This window comes from Haemaphysalis longicornis, unplaced genomic scaffold (genome assembly GCF_048455015.1).
Source record: "Haemaphysalis longicornis isolate Haplotype H1 unplaced genomic scaffold, Haemaphysalis longicornis Haplotype H1 scaffold_1, whole genome shotgun sequence".
NCBI lineage: Eukaryota > Metazoa > Arthropoda > Arachnida > Ixodida > Ixodidae > Haemaphysalis > Haemaphysalis longicornis.
The window spans coordinates 249,337,965-249,351,320 of NW_027526203.1; the positions used below are offsets into that span (position 1 = coordinate 249,337,965).

General features: G+C 46.6%; 2 protein-coding genes across 5 annotated transcripts in view; one reads left to right on the plus strand and one right to left on the minus strand.

Annotated features, from left to right (window-relative positions):
- LOC144143755 (uncharacterized) overlaps positions 1–5,174 on the plus strand; it is a 33,889-nt gene extending 28,715 nt beyond the window's left edge. For all 4 annotated transcript variants that reach the window (XM_077675472.1, XM_077675474.1, XM_077675471.1 and 1 more), the window contains exons 10-11: positions 1,568–1,674; positions 5,074–5,174. In XM_077675472.1, the coding sequence (XP_077531598.1) occupies positions 1,568–1,674; positions 5,074–5,105 (139 nt within the window). In that variant the 3' untranslated portion in view covers positions 5,106–5,174. The remainder of the gene's footprint in view (positions 1–1,567; positions 1,675–5,073) is intronic.
- Positions 5,175–10,030: 4,856 nt separating this feature from the next.
- The window catches only part of LOC144143801 (uncharacterized), a 36,677-nt gene continuing 33,351 nt past the window's right edge, over positions 10,031–13,356 (minus strand). The window contains exon 7 of the mRNA XM_077675476.1: positions 10,031–11,485. Coding sequence (XP_077531602.1) covers positions 10,959–11,485 — 527 coding nt within the window. The 3' untranslated portion in view covers positions 10,031–10,958. The remainder of the gene's footprint in view (positions 11,486–13,356) is intronic.

A 13,356-nucleotide genomic window follows, 5' to 3' on the forward strand; every position in this document is an offset into this window, starting at 1 on the left:
CAGCTTCTTCTGTTGACGAACATTGCCAGACAGTGGCACCGATCGTTGTTTCAACTCTACCTACAAAACTAAGTGAGCACCGCTTTGTGGATGTCTAGAAAGGCCACAGCCGTCACTGTTTTGTTTTGTGCACGTTAAAGAGTGGCATCCTTGCTTTTCGAAATGGTAGAGCGAGCCAAACTGTAGGCGGTTCCAAACTCGTTGGCGCTATCCTCCCTTCTTCCACTTGGGCCACTGGCTTGGGCAATGATAGCTGCTTTATCTCATCGCAATAACAACATCCCCTTTTGATTGAGAGCAAACGTGCCGATTGCCGCACACTCATTAGAGAGTTTTAGCATAGCGGGTAGCGCACACTAACGCTACAGCGGCGGGTGCCGGGACCTGACTGGGCAGGTGTGCACTCGTTCCTCAGGGACGGCGGGCATGCACAGTCAGGTCCTGGTAACCCGCCGCCGTAGCATTAGCGTATGCTAGCCACTATGCTAAAGCTCTCTATTGTCACACAACGAACGCACACACACTGTTCAGCATTAGCCGGCTAGCGTAGCTCAAGCCAAAGACGTGCCATGGGTCACCATGTGTCGCCCCTGGTGGTGTCACTGGAAGGCTGCCTCCACAGCCGCCTGTTGCACAGGCTTTGATGTAAACAAATATGGCGGCGGCCATGCAAGCGTTCCGTGGCAGAAGTTTACGCACTTTGAGTCCGAAAAAAATGCATTTGAGCACTTTTTGGGCACTGTTAGCCACAACAGAGGAGATAAAATGCCAATTGGACTGGCAGCGAATTTCGGTAACGCGGGATCGCTTTCCAAAAACATTTCATTGCCGTGAGATATGAAATACATGGGCTTCTATGAACATTCTCTGGGGATCCGAAAGTATTTTGTTGCTGTGAGAATTTTGTACTCGCAGGATTTCGTTATCGCTGGGTTTGCCTGTACCAGACAACACGACTGTTGCTCGTGGGGAGGTGTGCCCTTTTCGCTGATTCAAGCTGCGGGGACCCAGACTCTGATATCCGTCCTCGTGGCTGTAGGAAGGGCAGCTTCCCGATGACTGGTCAAGATAAAATCTCAAAGCAGAGTCCTGTAGAGCCAACTGAGTTCTCCGACGTTGTGGTTATTAGAGTAGGGACTCCTAAAACAACCAACACTGACCGAATTGTCTAGGCAACTCCCCACGGAAAGGATCGGTGCTGTCTGAACGTGGCTCGGTGGAAAGAGGGTGCTGGTCAGAGACCAATGAGGGTCCGTCCTCCGGTGTCCTCATTCACAATTCACGTGGTATTCGGGGTACGGCACACCATGCACAGCCAGCGAGGAGGCTAGCATGCACGTGACCATGCCGCTGGCCAAGGTGGCTGCCCCCATGACCGGCAAAGTGTGTAAATCGAGGCATTGGGGCCAAGAGGGGGGTCCCAGACACCAAACAAAACACAAATGAGTGCTTAAATCCAGCTTAAGATTGCAGCCCAAAGGTACTTGCTTGTGGAATGAACGAACCGCCGTTCAGATAATTGTCTGCCCAGAAAGGGATGTGAAGTGTTCGGATGCTTTCTTCACAGCTCAACCGTCCTGCCTGGAAGCCCCCACCAGATTAGCGATGGTGAGGCCTCTTCCATTGTCAAGTCTACACCGGAGCCCGGCCCTGATGCTGGCATGGACCCAGTGGGTAGGTTGACCTTGTGTGCACTGCAGAATGGAGTGAGCTTTGAGCGCCTGCACTCTCCGTGCAGAGAGAGAGGAGGAAAAACGGCATTATAGCATGCATGATTTTGCCGTTTCTGTTACTAAGAGCTCTGACAGTTACGATAGGGGCCACCCTTAGGTGGTGATTGTTACCAAATTGTTGTGCTGTTGGATAAAAACTACAGGAATAATTATTTTACACAGCATACGGTATTAGGGCTGTGATGTTGCTGTGTGTACCAATTTGTTATGAAGTTGCCAGATGCATATTTTGTCATCTTAACTGAAGACACAATTTAAGAAGTGCACCACATGTGCCGTTGCTGGCCTATTGTGATCTAGTATGCTCACTGGCAGCCTATCTTACCCTCACCAGCTTTTGGCCGACACTGCGTTTGTTGCGACAGGCATGTGGTGGCCTGCAAACTATAAGGGGCTTTTATCCAAACTGCCTAAAACAGCCCCATGCAGCATGCAGTGTTTTCAGTAGGGGTGCGGGAATTTTAAATTATTTACTGCAAATGAGATACAGAAGATAAAATAACTGACTGCAAATTGCATTAGACGTTTTTGCGTATGAACGTCTTTGCATCAAAGCAGTACTGGCATGGAATTTTTGTTACCCCGCCCCCCACTGCTATGGGTGCCTGCCAGCCCAGTAATATAGAGTGCCACGTTAGATGGTCGATCACAGTGTAAATAATTATTTACAGTGTCGTTTATTCGTGACAGTTACCCTTTCGATGAAACGAACACCAAGGTTGCCGCTATAACAGTACAGCGCTCTTGACGTCACTGTTCTCGTTGCACCACGGCAGGTCTGGATCTGTGCGCACGCGTGCAGACCGGCCGTGGTTGCTCACGCTGGGCAGCATGACGTCAGTTCCAAAAACTGTGACGTGATGCAGAAGGCGAAGCAGCGTGCACCAACAGGAGCCAGCACCTTGGCTAGGTCATAGGAGCCCTGACGTTGACAGTTTGGGGTGAAGCGCTCAACGTGTCATGCTGCTGATGTTTAAAAAGTATCCGTTCTGAGCTTTCTCGTGCGTGCAAAGATTAAAATTTATTTAAAATATGTTATACTGACCGGTTGCTGTTGAAACTTCGTGGGAGATATACAGAAGATGCTTTTGCCGAAGTTACCTCAGCATAGAAATTTCGTGTCAGTACTCCTTTAATGCATACTAGCTTCTTAACATTGCTATGGGAAAACAAAAAGGATTAACGTAGTTACGGCTGTACACGTCGCAGTCTTCATGTCGTAGTGCTTCATGAGAAACAACTGGTTTTAAAATAGTGAATAAATTATTAAGGACACAGTGGCAACGCAGTCGGAAAACATATTGCTGTACAACAAGGCACATTTACGGAGCCGGTTACACGAGATAGCTGCAAGGCCATAGGAAGCCCCCCACTCGCTTGTGGAATGGCACCCATTACTGGGCATGGCGGCATCTGACCTTGGCAGGCAAGCCACTTGCGCTTGCATCGGTTGACATAGGATGATGGGAGTTCAAGACTAAACACAAAAACATTATTTTTGCTTTTGACTTTCAAGATTGATAGAAGGAAAACTGCAGTGACAGCTGCATGACAACGTACATGACAATGCAGCGGCAGTAGGGCACATTCGCCTGATTTCAACTGGCTATGGATTGGCTGTAGCTCTGGCTTCGCGAATAGGGCCTCGGCTTGTGTAAAGACGGCCAGCCACATCGTTATCACCAGCAAACAGTGGCATCCATCTATGACTTTGTTTATGTTTATGGGTGTTGATGTGGGCGCATGGCGCACGTTTTCGGTGAAACCAGTGAAACTAAGCATGCTCTTGGTGTTAAGCTTATTTTATCACAAAATAAATGTTAACATTCAACCCCACTGAGTGAAAATTTCACTGAAGCGAAAACAAGCCGGACAAACGGTTCGTTATGGTGAGGAATTTGTTGCATTGAATTCTATGGCTATCTGACGGGGAATTGGAAACATTTCATCGAAGCGGAGTTTGTTCTAGTGGGGTACAACTGTAACAGAAATAAGTTACCTCGCATGAGGAGCTCGCTATCTTCAGAGGTGTGCTAAGAGGAAGGGCAGTTGCTGTTATCACGCGAGTGCAAATGGAACACATGAACAAGGGTGCTATTATTTTTCTTTTCTGTGTCAAAGTTAGAGAGTAGGGAGAGTGCGCTGCATGAGAGGGCTCATTCCTTCTTTTCTTTTTTCATTTTGCGACCATAAAACAATGCCCCAGCTGCGCCGGTCGATCAGCAACCCGCCGAAAAACCGCACTATAAACAGTAGTGTGCTTTGGGCAACCGCGTTTTAAGCGGCATGCTTATGCATTGAGTTCTATAGGAGGCAAACCGTTTGGTCACGAAAGCCTGCGTTGTGTCCAGTCCTGCGCTATAAGCGGGGACGTTATAAATGGTCTACACTGTACTTTTAATGGTAGAAGTATTGCGAATCATGACTCGTTCAAACCCCCGCAACCCTCGCTTTTCGATGTTTCTCCGCCCAGAGTTAAAACAGTAGTCATGTGGCACTTGGCATACACTAAATGTGTGGGAGATGTGCTTAGTAGGATGCACTAAATGCATAGCACTAAATGCAATGCATAGCACTAAATGCATAGGGGCACATCTCCTACGCATGCGTGGGAGGTGTGCTTTGAGGGACAGCATGCAAGCACAAGAGCCACAGGCATGCCTATGGTGCTCCTGGTGGTACTCTCTGTGCATTTGGACAGTTTTGATGTGGGCTATCCAGTGCATAAGCATGCACATGAATTGCGAAAAGTCAGATTTGTCAGTCACAGCAGTATTGAATGTACTGAGTGTAGAACAAGAAATGGCCTTAGGTACATGCGTTATCTACCTTGATTTGTGCCTCGGTTCAAAATTGCTCCGACTTGTTCTCAAGGTACCATGAAGACTAAGTACAAGTCTTGTCCATTAAAAAGACTTTTTCCCAAAAACAGTGATACCAATTTTATCTAAATAGATGAAGCAGTGGTGAGTCGCGAGCCACTTTCTTGCCAGGTCCTTGTGATGTCGCAAGGTCTTTTTATGCCTTTGTGGCTGCTGACCAAAGCCACAGCCAAGGAACATAGTGGGTGATTGTAGTGGGCCCTGTAGTTCCAGATTATTGTACGACTTGAATGCTAATGTGCACTCCCACACTGATAGCTGTATTTTTAGTGTTCCCCCTAATGTTACTGCTGCAAGTTACTGGCGTCAAGTAGCGCTTTTTTTTGTTGTTAAAAAACCTGTCTCTCATGGATGGGACGGTACTGAGTGAGTTACCATGAGCTAGTTCTTTGAAGCTACACAAAGTTGTATTTTGCCCTCATGACCTCTTCAACAAATTGTGTCTTCTTTTCTCGCAGTGGACAAGTGGCACTTCGTCTGCCTCAAGTGAATTCCAGTGGACAACTTACAAATGTCTCCGAACCAGCATGAAATAAATTGCTTGGGGATGCATGCTTGACTGGTGCATCTTTTTCTTGCAACATGTTGGCAGTTCGCAGTTTATGTCATCACCAGTGTTATTCAATGACTCACCTGGTGCAGTAAGCTGCCAGTAATTTTCCTTGACCATGTAGCAGAAATTCCAATCAAAGTTTAACCAGCTCTCATTAAGACAAGTTGGGTGCTCTCACCTTTTTGCCTTTCGTGAAGACAGTCCGAGTGTCTATTCTGGTTTCACAGGCAACAGCTCATTTCCAGCGGAGCAACACACAACGGAAGAAAACCTTAGATGCATAATGACCTTTCCCATTTCTGTCACAAGGAACAAAATTCAGAGTTGTGGACATTAAAAAAAAAGGGGGGGGGGGGGGGGGGTCATTTTGCACCACTTTTAAGACGTGTCATAGTTCTGGTTGCGAGGAATCTAGCTGTACCACTGCCCAGAAACTAACTTGTCTTACATTGCATGCATGCCACCTGCCCTTGGCCACTCTGGGCTCGCTCGAAGTGGACGCTTCAAAACAGACAAAACTCTGTTTGCACCCCGAGTGGTTGGAGCCTTTGAGGTAGAAAAATTTCTGCATTGAAATTTGTGCCTCGCGGTCAACAAACAGCTGCCACATTGATGTCTCGTAAATCTAGACTCGGTTTTAAAATTGCATCGCCGTCTTTGGGCCATGCTTGTTAGGGGGAGATGGCTTGTGACAAGTCTTTAAATTTCAAAGGTGGTCAAATTGGCTTTGGGTCTGATACTATGGGTGAGGGAACAGATTTACGAAATTTTAATGCAAAAGCATTAGTTGCCTCTGTTGGCTGTAGTTTGTGTGTGTCTTGTACACTCAAGTTTTCGACCAACAGATGATACACAAAATGGCCGACTGCTCAAAGGCTTGGCGTTGCCTTTCTCTTGAAAGGCTGCTCGAGCAAAGTCTTTGCTGGTATCTTTTCCGTTCAGGCAAGTGTGAATCCCCGTGGCTGCCCCTTTGTGCATGCGCAGGGGCAACAAGCATGCACAAGCATGGCTTCGCATGCTCGGCAACATTCAAGCACCTGTGCATGGCAGCTGGACAAAATGCACTGTGCATCCTGCCATATGGTGAACTTCACACAAACATGCTAATTGTGCTGCACAATCAGCATTAGGAGAGTAGCAAAGTATGCCCCCGCTTATGTTCTCTTCACCTGGCAATGCAAATGGGGGTGTGTGCCAAGTCAGTAACTAGAAGAAAGAGAAAAAAAAAATGCATGCCAGTCCATCCTCTGAAGGTGGTTGGAAAGCGAAGCTGTAAACAACACCCCAATGATTACCCATGCGACGTCACTTGAATTCACATAGGTGGTTCTACAGAGGGAAACCAGAGACAAGTGAAATGCATTTAACCACACCATTCATTACTTCAAGGAGATATTCTTTGCTAAATTTAAATCAGCGCACGATTCATGAATGGTGGTTGGTTGAGCTGTATTTGAAGCACATGTGTGGAAACTTTCTTTATAAAATTAAAGGAAGCTCAAACCTGGTGTTAGACGATCTCACTTCTCCTCCGTCTCCACCGCCACTGACGGAGACGAGATCGACGGCAGAGACGGAGTAGAAGTGACATGCCATGCATTAGTGTGAGCTTCCTTTAATTTTTATAACTCCTAGTGCATGCGCAAGGCGCGCACACGGCTGCTACACAGCAGCACAGCGCCACGCGCGCAACGCTATCACGTGCTCGGTGAGTGCACCGTCTGTCTCCCCTGTCTCTGTGTGGGCTCGTAGCTCAATCGGTAAGACAATGGGCCCTCGCTCCGTTTCTCTATTCGTTCCAGCTTTGATTCCTGGCAGCGCCAGTAACTTTTATTTGTTCACAGGAGTTTTCTGTTGACACTAACAATCGCGACAGAACCCTTTGGAGGGTAGAGGTAAAAAGCACGTTGGAGCAGGGGTCATTTTCAAAAAGAGTGCTCTTTATTAAGTCCTGTATAAGTAAACTTTAACGGGATCCTTGGAAATTCGTTCACATAGTTATGGTACAGGTTAATGAGTTTGGCACCATCCCACTTCCCAAGCACCATGAAAGCTTGTTGCCACTCTTGCAGCTAAAAACATGTTTGAGTTATGTTTTTCCCTGGCTTCTGCAATCCTTTTAATGTACTGCCCATGAAAGTACACTGCTGAAGTGCTTTTTTTCTCAATCTTGAGGAAAATTGGGATCATGCCAAACACCAGGGTGCATAAACTTTTCAGGGCGATGCATCTTGAAATGTAATGGTGGCAGTGTGCATAATGGTGTACCCTTGACTACTATTCGATTTGATAATTTAGCGGCCAGCGGGCCCCACAAGTGTCCATTTAGCACATTTGTAACAGTAAAATACTTGTCTGCAATGCCATTTTAAAAAATGCACTGGGTGTAAGCAGCGGGCTGGAACATTTGATGGCATCGAGATAAAATTCACTAAATGTACTCGCTGATTCCTTACATACGACGCTAATAATGACCTTAGTGCAACTTATCTGCGACAAAACACTGAGCAATTAAGTACAGACCTTCATGAAAGTGGTATCAATGCGTTCATTTCAGGTATGCTCACAGCATGCAAGAACTCTGGCAAATAGCTTTTTTCCTGTCGCCCAACACACCTAACCCTCGCGAACCACACCAAATCCATTGCCATGACCTGCTCATTGTGCCACGCACTGACTAGGCCCACAAAGCACCATATGCTAAGAGAGTGCCTGGGGCTCGCAGCGAAGAGAAGAAAAAGCCATTTTCCTCTGAACATGAAGACCGTCCAGGAGTGGGCATTGCCTTCCCTAAGCCAGGCAGACCAAAAGGAGACTGGGAAGTCCCTGTGGACTTTTGCATGTACCACGGGGACAGGCGAGAGATTGTAGATACTCCCACCTCTTTTACCCACTTTCCCCAACCCTGACATGGCCCGCTTCAAATGAAGAATAATCATCATTATTTCTTGGAATAAAAATAAAAAAGCCACAGGCAATTTTGATTCAATCGTGTACTGTAAAATCCCAGGGTTACTCACGCGAAAAAATTGTAGCTGAACTTTCACAAGGTCATCAAACACATAAAATGTGAACGTGAAAATGCGCCTTTCGGCCAAGCTGGCTGAGGGTGTGAAAGTACTGTTTCTTGAAATAAAGCAGTCTGTAAACTATGAAGAATTATCATTCTGCCTCCTTGACTTCTTAACGGTGTATGAAACTAGTACAGTTCCACTGTCAAATCAGAAGTGCAATCAATGATAGTGGTTAACCAATTCCTGCTGTGGAAACCGTGGGTGTGGGTTGGAATGCCAGTACTATTTGCAACTGTCGCAAATATGTACATGCAAAGCAAACAGTGGAGACTTGTCCCCCTTCCTTTTTTTTTTTTTTGTTGAGGGGGGAGGTGGGGGTGTAAAATTCCCTTCAACGTGCATTCTCGAGTGTGTCTGAAAGCATATAGTACCACTTCTTCTGTCGAAAGAATGACAGTGTTTCACACCCCTGCAGTTAACATGGTCGAAGAATACTGGGCTGCCCTCTACTTTAAAGCACTTCATTCATGGAAGACTGCTGTATCTTGAGCTGTAATAAACATACCAAGAAACAAAGTTGAATGGTGTGCCACATCTAAGACTATACTCGTACAGAGTTCCACATATTTCTGATTACTAGTCGGTTCACAGTGCCACTGGTGCTCCATGCAATTTTTAAAAAACGCGTTTGTCTGTGCACTTGTACACTCGATAGGATGTTGCACTTTCTCCAATTTCCCAGGGTGCTGAAAAGTGGCCACATAATGAGTTACAATGCGAATATTTTTAAGCAGATTACGATCTTTCCGCAAAAGAATGATAGCATGACTATATGAAGTTTGATCATGCTAAATGAATTGGAAACATGCTAAATGTAATTTGAGAACCATGGCAATTTTGTGCCTTTCACAAATTTGGTCACTGTTCACTGGTCATTTGGCCAGTCCAGAATAGTCAAAGGCAGCTAGCACCTAAATGACTTGTATCCCCTTCCTGTACCATTTTCTAGCCACAATCACTCCATTGCTGTACTACAGTCGAAGCACTAAAATTTGGTTGAATTAACCGAAGTAAATTAACCCCCAGTCTCTCTAGGCTTGACCCAATTAATTAGAGCTGACAGTACATGGACTTCTGGTGTGCAAATGCACCCAAACCCTGGGCAACCCCCACTGGAAGATTTTTTCAGCACTTTTTCTTCTCTGGAAGAGGTGATTTTCATTCATGGATGCAGTGGATGGTGTTTATTATATAGCTGAACCTCGATTTTACACGATCTTACGGATTTCACAATTTAACGAGCAAATTCACATTCCCCCCAGTTGCCTGTAGCCTCAATTTATGCTTGTTTTTTGAAGTTTCTTTGAAGTTCCAGGTTAAGCAGAACGATTTGTTGCTTCCAGTGACCTTGTTAAGTTGAGTTTTGACTGTATTTTAATAAATGCCATTACACTGAGTGGCCTCACCTGAGAAGTGGTAGTTTGTGAAAAAGTCAGACTTCAAGTACTCTTTGGCTGTTGCTGTGAAGTAACACTCGCATAAACGACCAGTTTGCTCCATTTTCTAATGAAATAAGGGGGAGGGGGGGGGGGGGGGGGAAACACCTGTTCAGGTGCTTGTATATGAATGCCAAAGTGGTGTCCCCAAAAATGAATGAGCTTGCGACCTGTACTTAATGTACAGTGCATTCAAATTTCCAGGGAAATGCTTAAACCGAAGGAATTCGAGAGACACTCGGCCATTACCAGATGCCAGCATCTTACGGCCGACATCTCAGGCTATTTCAGTGTTGTGGACACCGTTGGCATACTGGTCAGCTGGCCAATGAAAGGAGCACATATTCCCCCGTTGCAGGTTTGTATCCAGCGAGTGGAAAATATATTTGCCTTTTTTTACAACACAGAATGCAATTCCCATCTTCGGAGGCAATTTTATACGGTCGATGCGACTAAGTGTGCTAAATCTGCTTTAAAAACAGTTGCGAAGCTAAGCACAGCACATACCGTGTTATTTCATTCACTACGACAGGGCAAAGAAAGCACCGCCATTTTCTTTTTGTATATACCTGCACAGAAAATGTCCACATGCATGCATGCATTCGTTTACAAAGAAAAGTTTGATGGTGGCTTAAGGTTTAACATGGGAGAAAATTAAGTGAGAGTAGTGATCTATCTTTTAGCATACAACTAAAAATAGTCAAAGGTGCTTGCAAAGAAACAAGGGAGAGAAAGAGGAAATAATGTCAACCACCAGAGTAGATTATCTTTCAATGGGCTACTGGCGATTTTACAATAGTGGCCAGAATTTCGCGTTACTTTTGCAAGAACAGATCTGTGCAGATTTATGGTATCAATAACAGCAACAAAAGCCCTTCACAAGGGACCACAAGCTGTAACTTGCCAGTACAGTAGAACCTCGCTACAAAACCTCGGAGAATTTACAAAACTTCTATGGTCCCACAATGTGCAAGATTGCTAAAAGTCTGCTAAATATAAATTAATGTTTTCCAGGTTTTTAAGAGATCTTGGCCTTTGAAAAACAAACAAAAAAAGGCATTTTTAAAATCCAAAATCGCATTGGCGCTAACAACGGTAACAAGAAAGGAAGCCGGGCACACACTTTTTTTCTTCTCAGTTCTCACAGCATGAGCCGTATTGAAATTCCTAATTTGCACATGCCTACATTTAGTGTGAGACATGCAGTGGTGAATCGTGCCTCGAACTTCACCTAACAGGAAGCAATTTTTTTTTCCCCATCGCTGCAAACGTCCTAGCATTCAGTGGTGGCCCGAGAAGGTGCTGTTGCGCCAGTTGTTGGGCATGGAAAAACTGGGCCTGTCAACCATGGGACCGGCGCTCTCCTCCCCCTGGTAGGACTTCCTCCTGGCCGCCTGACGCTTGGCCTTCTTCCTGCGCTTGGCCGCAGCTTTCCTGGCAGCCGCCGCAGCACCCTTGGGTCCCCCTGCCTTGCGCCGCTTGGCAGCCGGTGCATCGTCCTCCGAGCGATGCTGGTCCTCCTGCTTCATGGGCGGGGGCCCCCTGGCCTGGTGCCCTGGCTCGGCTCCTGGCCCCTGGGTGGCCTGCTCGAGGTCGGGGGGCCCCACGTGCCCATTCGGCTGCCCGTTCTGGCACTGTGGGCGGACTCGGCTCCGCTTCCTAGCCACCCTAGATGCCTGGGGCTCCGGCGCAGCCTGCTGCTCGCTCTCCACGTGGGGTGTTGCCCGCCCATTCTGCCGCCCTTTCTTTAGTCGCAAGGAATCTCGACTTCGTTTCTTGGCCGCTTGTTTCTTCTTCCGCTTTTCGTCTGGAAAAGATACAACAGTAGATTTGTGTTTGTGTGCTTTACAGGCACCGGGATGTTTCGTACAGCAGGCATCAACCTTCAACTCCTGAGCCAGCCCATAGCAGCAGAAACAGGCTGGCACTTTAACCTAGCAAGAGGGATTTCACCATTTTCTGCCTGAAGCCCCCTCTAAGCAAGCGAAAACTAACACTGTTGGGGCAGCGTTTGGTGACACAGACATCAGCCTACCATGAAAGGCAATGTTCCTGTAATCTCCATCTACCCAACCCCCCACCCTTACGGGACTCTGCAACATGCTCTGAGCAGTGCAAATAAACCTGCACGACGTTTAGATTACACAGCCAGGAATACCTGAGCCAAACATTACACGTGCACGGGAAGCGGTAAGCACACAAATCGCGGTGAAAGACGCCGAAAAACCAACTACGCCCTCTTCATTTCCCTCACCATGCACCACTGGCACTGCTGTAATTACGTTATTTCACTGGTGGCTGTCCAATTGGCTGTTGCTGGTCAACTTCACGGCTTATTTCCCACATTTCACGTGATGATCCGCCGTCGTCGACGCTGTGCACCAACCTCTTCTATGCCTGAATATTTTGAAAAGTTCTGGCGTTTCTTTTGCGTTTTGCGTGCCCGCGAAGTTTCGCGAAGTTTGAGTGACGAACTAAATACTTCCCTTTCAGCCAGACCACTCGAAAACAAACGTTTATTGCTTCAAGAACGCCCTACCAGCCTGAGCGCGCACTAGCAAGCAGGCAGCAACGCCTGCTTTTTTGTTGCATCAGATCGGAAATAGACCCCTCCACATTGCGGAGAAAAGGAGAAAACTCCCCAGACTGTGATATGTCGAAGGCCACCGAAGAGAACGCCACGAGCTGCCTCCCTCTCTGGGCGAGAGCGCACAGCTCCCGTGGCGTAGTCCGCAGTCAAGCTGAGAGGGAACGATTATGCGCGATTTTTCATCCTGCGTAGATTCGGTGATGGTGAATGGATTTTTAAAATTCTTGTGGGAGGAGATTGCTGGGACAATATACTTCACTTGGAAATACACTACGATTAGTCGGTGGCAAGTGCTGCAGGGTTCCTTGAACCCCCCCCCCACCCCACCCCCACCCCCTACTTCTGGAGCCTTATTTTGACTTGTGGATGAGATTTCCACAACAGGACACTCGCAAAACTTCTGCAGCACATTTCAGAAATGCAGTTTGGTGGAAAACTTTGTACTTCGGGGTGGGTAAAAGTCCTCTATTGAAGCAAGACACTGAAGGCCGCACAAAAAGCCATTACTGCGCTTAATTTCCAGATTGCAGCCACGAAGCTACAAGTGACAGGGCACCTTCATCAAAGCATGTCATCATTAAGAGACTTCAGAAGCGAACTACAAAACCAACATGGTGGCACATGTGTCTTTTCACGTCCTTTCAAGTACGCATAAAGACCTCTAGCTTTGTTTCCAAATTGTCCATTCCGGCCAGCAGGTGCCGACTTATTTTTGCAAGTGGTCTATCGGTGCTTTCTATATTGCGAGCAGCTCCGTAAAATGTAGAATCACCTTGCTTTCAGAAAACACTTGAGTAAAAGTTGCCGACCACAGCATAAGGCATATCCACACACAATGTATCTCTCACAGCCCACTTTGTCAGTCAGGCATAGTCAGACGGCAAACGCAAATGACATTTACTGAAGAATGCACCTGAGACCACGTGTGTTCCCAAAATACACTTCACCTAGGGCTGGCTCGCCAAGTGAGTAGTCATGCCAACAGGGGTCGAAAAATCGGGGAAAATAACACAAAAGAACTACCACTTACATGACTGTAGTAACTTTTGAAGGATAATTAAATATTTATTTCTGGTTTATTTTAACAA